We start from the raw sequence: 9977 nt of genomic DNA on the forward strand, positions 1-9977 counted from the left end.
GTCTGAAGATGTATGAAACTTATGAAACAGACAGTTCCAGAAGAATCAACTAGGGCTTGGGCCAGGAGAGGAGGTTGCTAAGGATCTTTTCAATTTCCAGCCATCTCCTATGATATTGGTTCATAGAGGAACCAATTTGATGAGCAAGGGCTAAATTATTTTTTTAGGTTCCTTCTAGCTGTACTTTCCTGTGATATAAAATGCTAGTCACTGGTAAGTTCCCCATGATCCATTTAATAACTCTTGTCCTTTCTCATGCAGGCAACCCTAATTAAACTCAGTGGGTCACACACAAAAGCATCAAATTAGAAGGGCTACTAGTTAGGAAGAAGAGAGGCTTTGGCAGAAATAGGAGGGACCTAAGAGAAAGTAATAGGAGTGAATATTATATATATATGAAATAAAACAAAATGGAAATGTTTTTATAAATTGTAGCATATTATTCTCACATCAAAACTTTCTATTCAAGCCAATGCATTTTCTTCTTTATATAGTCTTTTTCGTGTTAAAACATGTGCAGACATAATTGGCTTGTTTTCTTTCACTTGCAGCTCTGCCTTTGTTTCTTCTTTCCACTTTCGACCCATATCTGGAAAAAAAAAAAAGATCTATACAACTAAATCACCATGGAAGAGTGGCCACCCTTTATGGACTAAAGCAAAACTTGCTTGTTTGTGAACCAGCAAAAGAAACACCTGGAAAGAGATGGCTATTTTCATTTGGGGATTTGAAGAGCTATTACATGGCACATTGATAATCCAAATGAGAGAAAATCAACTATCATGAAGTCACAAAAGGCCTATTAAGAGACAAAACAAGAGAAGATTATAATTATTTTTTCCTATGCTTACATACTAGATTTTTTGTAGTTATTTTAGATGAATGTAAGGAAAACATACAGAAAATCCTTTGAAAAATGTCCCCAAATCATATGTAGAAGTTAATGAATGAGGCAAAAGAAGATTAATTTATACTCAAACTCTCTGATCCATTGACCATTAATCTTGTGGAAAGTGCGTGAACTTTAACCATCCTTAGTCAAAGACAGTTTTTCTGGAAGTAATCATGTTTGCTAATGATACATGTAACAAGACAGATGGAGACAATACAGATTTTCGGTACTTTATTTATGCAGTGACATACACTGTCATCCTTGTGCCTGGTCTCATTGGGAACATATTAGCCTTGTGGGTATTTTATGGTTATATGAAAGAAACCAAACGGGCTGTGATATTTATGATAAATTTAGCTATTGCTGACCTGTTACAAGTTCTCTCTCTCCCACTGAGAATCTTTTACTACTTGAACCATGACTGGCCATTTGGGCCTGGCTTCTGCATGTTTTGTTTCTACCTGAAGTATGTTAACATGTATGCTAGCATCTACTTCTTGGTGTGCATCAGTGTGCGACGATTTTGGTTTCTCATGTACCCCTTTCGCTTCCATGACTTCAAACAGAAATATGACTTGTACATCAGTGCTGTTGGCTGGCTGGTCATCTGTCTTGCCTGTCTACTCTTCCCTCTCCTCAGAACCAGTGATGACACACCAGGCAACAGAACCAAATGTTTTGTGGATCTTCCTACCAGAAATGTGAATCTGGCTCAGTCTGTAGCCATGGTGACTGTTGGAGAATTAATTGGTTTTGTTACTCCACTTTTGATTGTCCTATATTGTACCTGGAAGACAGTTATATCATTGCAAGATAAATACCCCATTTCTCAGGACCTTGGAGAGAAAAAGAAAGCCTTGAAAATGATTCTTACCTGTGCAGGAGTATTTCTCATTTGCTTTGCACCTTATCACTTCAGTTTTCCTTTAGATTTCCTGGTGAAATCCAATGAAATTAAGAGTTGCCTGGCCAGAAGAGTGATTATAATATTTCATTCTGTGGCCCTGTGTCTTGCTAGTCTAAATTCTTGCCTTGACCCAGTCATATATTATTTTACCACTAATGAGTTCAGAAGACGTCTTTCAAGACATGATTTACATGATAGCATCCAACTTCATACAAAATCATTTGTGAATAACCATACCACTTCTACATTGGCAACTGAACTATGTTAAATAGAAAACAGACTGAACATGACCTGGATTCCAGTAAAACTGAAAACATTTGTAACTTATTAAGCAACAGGGAAGTATTTATTACTTTCTGTTGAGTTCTATGTTACTTAAATGGGGAAGGCACACCTTTATGACAGAACCTACTTGGAGCATTATGTCCCACCATCATTGGTATTGACATGCCCATGAAGTACCATGTCATCAGGTCTTTAAGAATTAAGCAATAAAACTGATTGCATTCTTAAGCACATGTGCTCTCAACTAGTCATCAGCTTTGTGACAAAGTCACAAAGTAATCAATCAATAGCTTGGGCCCATCTTAATACTGAGTTTTTAATACTGAGTTTTTAATACTGAGTTTTTAATACTGAGTTTTCTTACTGTATGTACTGAATCTATAGTCAAAGGAAGTCAAATTGTCTATTTGTAATAGTAATCACAGTTTACATTCCAATAGCATATTTACTTAAGTGGGATGGACAATCATCTACTATAGGTAGACAAAATGTTATAAACATATCATTTTTATCTACCTTGCTTGATTAAGCTCTAATATTTGAAGATTAAAGTAGGTATTTTCTTCATTTAGTGTCAAGATGAAACATCATCTGTCACATCTATACATAGAATGAAATTCCAAAATCAGGCTTTTGGTATACGTAAACCAAGAATAATCACAGACTGATAGTATACAATAACCTTATGTGATTGTATAATATTGTCACACTGAATATACCAAGGCAGGTAGTTTTCTAGTCAACCTAACATGACTCAGATGGCTTCTAGGCTCCAAAGAAAACAAAAAAAGGCAACAGAATTTTGTCAGTCTTCCACTATTTCTAGACAGCACCTTTGGGGATATATGAGCCTTCCTAGTAGAGGAACTTTTAATCATATTCCCAGAGTGACATTGAGGTAAATCTGACATATTGCTGCACTTACTGAGCCTATGGAAGAAATAATGCACTAATTAATCACTAAGCTTAAACTAAAGTGAAAAGTTGAATCAAAGTAAAAAATACCTCTTAAAGTCCTGGCTATTGTATTTCTTACCCCAGACTTACAGATGTCTAATAAGGCATCTGTGCAAGCCAGAGTAGAGCTTGAAGGTTTGCAGTCCTGCAGACTTTAAAGTTTGCATTGATTCTTTTTTTCCAATCCAGCTTTGTTCTAGCCATACCATTCTGAAGCCTACACAAATTACCCGTTAACTTTTGAAAGAAAATCTTTCACCTTTTGAGAAAAGTATAGATCATTCACACAACTTTGGGCACCCTTTACAATGCCTTCCCTGCTACGTGTTTGGCACTACTAAGAAGGAAAAGGCTAGGGTATGATTAGCAACTAACCATGAGGTTGTAAGTATTAGATTTTGTTTTAGCACAAAAAACTTAAAATCTCAATGCTATATAATAGAGACAGATTCTTCCATTCTTCTTTATATCCAGAAGGAATGTGTAAACCAAGCAACGTTCCATTATATTCAGAGGAAAGGGTAGTTTTGGGCATATGGTTATGATACTATATGTTTGGAGGAAGTGGTTGAAATCAAAATAAATTCTAACACCTAACATGACTAGAAAAAATGTTCTAAAGTTTTCTCTGGACACATAATTTTGCTTGTATTGTTTTAAGTAAAATAATACTGGATTAGGAAAATGACTGTGCTGCTAGTGATAGTGTATCTATGTAACTCCTAATTATCCAATGCAATGTACATGTTTTGGTGTTATAAATGAGTTTTGAATTAATGTCAAATTTTGTTTTAGATAGTAACTATAACTGTATCTTGTATGTTTTTTAAAGTATTATGGGATTGTAAATAATCATTGTGTAACTAGGAAACAACAGTGGATACTTGTAGTGGGGGTCATATCTATAATGACTGTGCTTACTATTTTCTAGACTAGTATGAATTACACTTTTTAGGGTCACTTTGGGAAGTCATTGATTAAATTTTACCAACATGTTAGTTTTAACTTACACATGTTTTTTTTTAGGGAAAGTAAATATTTCTAGGAGAGAATTAGACTTCTTAGAGGAGTGATTGAGGTTCAGTCAATTTATTAATAACCAGTTGCATGATTTAGTGAGAAGTTTTAATGCTGTTTAACTAATGCTTCTAGTCAGGCCTGTCTTTCTAGGTTTGCATTCAATAATTTGCTTTACCTAATTCAGCCTTCCTCTTCATGGATGGTTGGTCTTCTCTGTCCCCTTGCTCTTCTAGGCAGCCATCTGATCAACCCATTCACAATAAGGTGCTAATGACCAATAGTAATGTAATCTTAATTTACCCAGAAATATCTGAATTCCATACTGTAGCACTAAGCATTAACAACAAAGCAGTGACTCTCAATTTAGGGCTTACAAATACTGAAGTAAATGATCTGGAAGGAAAAGTGTTTTGAGGAAAGTGGTCCTTACAGTAGTGCCTTCCAGATTACATATAACAAGTGATCAACTAATTTGATTAACATGATGGGAATGTCAAAATTTTAAATGACTATATAAGTATGACTATCAATAGCCCATATTTTTGCTTGTTTTTATCTTTTTGGAAACTTTATCTCTTCTAAATCTGGATCTGATTTCCAGAGAGACATCTAACCTGGGAAAAAAGTTGTGCTTCAGTTCCTATCCACATAGTTGGAATTTCTCAGAGATTCCTCTCTCCTTGTTGAGTATTTTATTTGGATCTCTCATGTATTAATCGAAGTCTTATGAAATTGGGTTCGAATTTTAAACACTCTCAATTGTTATGACCTACAATTAAAGATAATTAAATGAAATTTCATTTATGAAGTTATTGAAATTTTGATCTCATAATTATTCTAATAAGCTTTGAATGTGGAGTGTTTTCTATGTTACTAATGTTAAACTTATTAGTATTTCTATTGTTTTCTTCAAAAGGGTTATATGTTTGTATTGTCACTTAATTAAACAGAAAATCCTATTAACTGGTAATTCCATAAAGAAGATTCATTTTCTCTATGAGCAGTAGATCAGACTATGTTACCCTGTAAAGATTCATCAGGGAACTCTGTGTGACTTATTTTTTATATCACCTTTTAGTTTTACTCCAAAGATATTGTGAAATGTTGCATTTGGAGTTTACTTATAGCTCTAACTTATAATATGCATTTTAATATTAAAAATTGTGCCTGTAATTAAAAAGAAATATTCTTTCTCCAGAAATCAATGCCTGATCACTTTTTTTTTTTTTTGTGGTAGGGTTTCACTCTAGTTCAGGCTGACCTGGAATTCACTATGTAGTCTCAGGGTGGCCTTGAACTCATGGTGATCCTCCCACCTCTGCCTCCCAAGTACTGGGATTAAAGGCATGTGCCACCATGACCAGCTGCCCTGATTACCTTTTTAAAAATCATTTATTTGCAACACAGAGAAAGAGACAGTACAACAGAGAGAGACAGAGAATGGCAGAGAGAGAGAGAGAGAGAGAGAGAGGGAGAGAGAATGGACACACCAGGGCCACTAGCCACAGCAAACAAACTCCAGATGCATGTGGCACTTTGTCCATCTGGCTTTAAGTGGGTACTGGGGAATTGAACCTGGGTTGGTTGATAAGCTTTCTAGGCAAGCGTCTTAACCGCTGAGCCATTTTTTCCAATCCATCTGATCACTTTTTAAGCTAACTAATAGACTGATTTGATCTTTGTCAGTTTTTGTACACATGTAAAAAAGTCCTATTGGGGAGGTAGCTTCAATTATCAAAGAGAAAGGTGAGCCATTCTCTCCATGTTGCCCCATTTGTGCTTTGGCCCTTTTATTAACTCACCTCCCTGTTTTCTACTTTAGCCATTCCCTCCTCATCTCTTGTATATATTTAGTGCATTGAAACCTAGGTACCTTTAAGAATTACCAAGGATTCTTTTGGAGAAAGAATATTTCTTCTTAATTATAGGCACAATTTTTACTATTAAAATGCATATTATAAGTTTGAGTTATAAGTAAACTCCAAATGCAACATTTCACAGGAATCACAGGAATTACAAATTTTGACTATTTTAGAACAACTTTCCTAGGATGTAGAAAAACACTACTAAAAGAGATTTCTGATACTTTGGTATACCTGGAGAAAATAAGAGTTCTGTATACACCTGACTTGCCTCATGTTTCAGATACCCTCAAGTTCTATGGAGACCTCACCTGTGCCCCTGTGGAGCCAGGGCACAAGTAACTTCATTAACTGCAGTATCATATTTGTTCTAATGGTTGAAGGGAAATAGAATGACAGATGAACTTTCATGAAAATGTGACTGCTTAAACTTACTTATTCCTAGGGTTTTATTTTTTTAGCAGTTAATACTAGACTTTATTCATTATAAAATATCGAAAACATCCTTACTTTTCAGTTGCAATTTATTTAATTGGAAATATTTCTGATATGATATGTATAGGATAACTGTATTGATATTGAATTAGTTAATATGTACTTTAACATTTAATTAACTAGTTCTTTAAAATAACTTTAAAAAATTTTATTTTTATTGACAACTTCTATACTTACAGACAATAAACCATGATATATCCCTCCCCTCCCCCATTTTCCCCTTCAACTCTGCTCTCTATCATATCCCTCTCTCTCTCTCTCTCTCTCTCTGTCTCTCTTTTAATTTGATGCCATCATCTTTTTCTCCTATTATGATGGATGTGGTCTATTTGTGGAGGAAGAAAGAGACTACAAGTTCTAACTTTCTTGAACTTTACAGGCCATTTCCTCAACAGAATTTCTTTAGCTTTAACTGTTACTTAATTTTGCCAAGACCACATAGTTCTTTTATTGTTGACTAAATTCTCTTCATCTCACTTCTTACTTTACATCTTCTGGCTCATCTGTAGGTATAGCCTTTATCCAAGGCCCTGTGATTTCCTTTTTGTACCTTTCCAAAGAATAATAGAGCAACTGATCCATGGGTATAACTGTCACTAAGCCTTGCTTTAAAAAATATATATATTTATTTATTTCAGATACAGAAGCAGAGAGAAAGAGAGAGAGAAAGAAAGAGAGAGGTAATGGGCATGCCAGGGTCTCTAGCCAATGAAACGAACTCTAGACTCATACCACACCTTATGTATCTGGCTTATGTGGGCCCTACGGAGTCAAACCTGGGTCCTTTGGCTTTGTGGGCAAGTGTTTTAACTGCTAAGCCATCACTGCAGTCTAAGCCTTGCTTTTTGACTTCAATGTCTTTTGTTTTACCAAGAGCCCTTTGAATCTGATTCTAGTTCATAATAGTGTGAGGTTTTGAATTTTTATAAAGAATAGCAAATAACCAAAAATTTGAGACCAGTGATATGCATACACGAAAAGGGAAGAGAGTTATCAAAAACAAATTGTGTTTGAAAATGCTACAATTATACCTAAAACTCTGTATTGTAACTACAATTAATATTTAAATGTCAGTTTAATAATAGGACCAAAATAAAAATGTTTGAAGAAATGATAGTCCAAGTTCCATTGATTCAGGGAAATAAAATGGCCATATTATAAGCTCCTCACATATTCCTTTTGTTTGTTTGTTTTATGAGGAAGAGTCTCACTCAAGCCCAGGCTGACCTGGAATTCACTCTGTATTCTCAGGGTGGCCTCAAACTCATGATGATCCTCCTACCTTTGCTTCCCAAATGCTAGGATTAAAGAGATGTAACTCTACACCCAGCTTACATATTCTTTGAATAAATAAAAAACATAATACTGGATTAAAATGATCTGAAATCACATTACTACCATATTCTACTGTGGAAAAAGAAATTGAAAATATTCAAAAGTGAAAAAGATAATGGTTTCCTATCATTCAGCTTCAACCAATGTTAACACCTGACAAATTTCCAGCAGTGACTCTTCTATCCCAGATTGTGTCGACATATACTTCAGACATTATATAATTCCATCTTTAAATGCATAATAAACATGATTTAGCTGTTTTGTAGCAAGGGTGTAAAATACAAAATTCTACCACCTAAAATTTCCTTTTCTTCAATTTGAACCAGTTCCAACTCAGATTAAAAAATAAAGACATGTATTGACCTGACTCTTTTCAATTTATGTGACTATTCCTCCTGTTGTGGAAATGAGATGGAGACTAGTGAACTCAGATCAGGGATCTTTGATTCAAACTTACTGTATGTATCATAATAAGGAGTCCAATACCTGCAGCTCCACTGAATGTAAAAATACCAATATCAACAAACTGTATTTCTACATTTTCTGAACAATTATCCACTACATAATACTTATAGAGCAATATTCAAATTATTGATATAAATGTACAACCAGAAATGTTTTCTGAACCCTATGGCATAGTCTGTGAAGACTGCTTATAATTAGGTATCTCAGTCATTGCCTGTCTTATTCCTTTGAATGTCTGCTATTGTTTGTCAATTGTTAATAAAGGCAGAGCTTTCACTACATAGACACATATTTTTCTCTAACAAAAAAGGCTTAGCCAGTATGGTGGCTTTTCTTTGTCATGTACTTAAAGATCCAGATACCATCAAGATTTCTTGCATGTTTCCCTGACTAGAATCATGCAAGATATAGTTTATAAAAATTTAATCAGCAGGCCATTTGACTAAGATTGTTCTAGCATTTTGGATTCCTACATAAAGCAAAAGGAATCCCAATGTAAATAGGAAAATGAAACTTGAACTTTCCCAGTTGAAAACTGTCAATGTACATCTAACGTAGGACTTTTCAACCAAATAAGACACATGCCTTAGTTGTAGCCTATCAAGGAATTTCATTTGTTTCCACATTTTTTCCCTATAAAACCCAGCTATTAATGCTGCTTGGAGTTCTGCATATTGTCCAATTCATGAGTCATTTTTCTCAAATAAACTCTTTTCAATTTGTCTAAAGGTTTTTTTGTAGCATCTTGCTACATTCACATAAGATAGTAGGTTTAATAAGTGGGAAAATGGAAGTATGCCTCTTCCCTTAATGGAGATGACAGGAAATTGTGAAAAGATCCTCCTGCTTGCCACTCACTGTCTCATAGTCAGTGATAGTTTTATGCCAATCTACAAAGTGGACAAAATTATAGTTGTCATTTTGTGTGGCCACACATTCAGTTAAATTTGCTTTTATTGTGGAAGAAAAGGAAGCATGTATGGGGAAACACTGTGTTCTCATCTTTTTCTAGGGATAGCAAAGATATTAGAGATGACATCTTCCATGATAATGTAATCTAAAGCATCAATTCCAGCTGTCCTCTGTAATCACACTCTATTTTATAAAGCTACCACTTTCCTTTATGAAGCAGCACCTCCTCTTCCTTGTTGGGGTTATCCAAACCACCCAAAGGTACCTGGATCTGCAGCAAAAGGATAAACACTCTTTGAAAATAAAAGCTTATGGCAATTTTCCCTGGAAGAATGTAACTAAGGATTTGTGTTAGGTAATCCAAAAAGCTGGTATGAAGAAAAACTGCAAAGTAAGCAAAATTGTATTTTCTGACTTACCTTCAGTGAGTTAACTCATATGTAGGGCATGTCATTGTCCTTCATCTGAATTGCTCCAAGGAATTAAAATCACTTCAAAAGTTGTTTACATATTTCGTCTGTCTTCCTAGAATTTTCTTCAGCAAATTGTCTTGTCTCTTCCTTCAATTTTTAAAGCTTTCAGACTTTAAAGTTTAATATCTTAGCAGAAGAAATTCCCATCTATATAGAAACAAATTCATTTCTAATATATCATCTTACATTTTATATTACAAATCCTTATAACTCATAGTTATTATATTATACCTTAATTTCAGGTTATATTTGTTCATATTTGTATCTAAAACATATAACATACACCTAAACTATATGTCAAATGGAGGGATAGGCAATATTTGCTTGTTAGTTGAATTCTGTTACCCAGCATTTTCTATAGGGAAACCAGTTGA

At 34.5% G+C, this 9977-nt stretch overlaps 1 protein-coding gene across 1 annotated transcript; it reads left to right on the forward strand.

Annotated features, from left to right (window-relative positions):
* Positions 1-1065: 1065 nt before the first annotated feature.
* Gpr174 (G protein-coupled receptor 174) lies at positions 1066-2067 on the forward strand. The gene has a single exon (XM_004666969.2). It carries the CDS (start codon positions 1066-1068, stop codon positions 2065-2067), a length of 1002 nt encoding a protein of 333 aa, XP_004667026.2.
* Positions 2068-9977: the final 7910 nt, after the last annotated feature.

The sequence above is a fragment of the Jaculus jaculus genome, chromosome X, assembly GCF_020740685.1.
Source record: "Jaculus jaculus isolate mJacJac1 chromosome X, mJacJac1.mat.Y.cur, whole genome shotgun sequence".
NCBI lineage: Eukaryota > Metazoa > Chordata > Mammalia > Rodentia > Dipodidae > Jaculus > Jaculus jaculus.

Coding starts and splice junctions, on each gene's coding strand:
- Gpr174 (XM_004666969.2), top strand. CDS start 1,066: ATGTTTGCTAATGATACATGTAACAAGACAGATGGAGACAATACAGAT.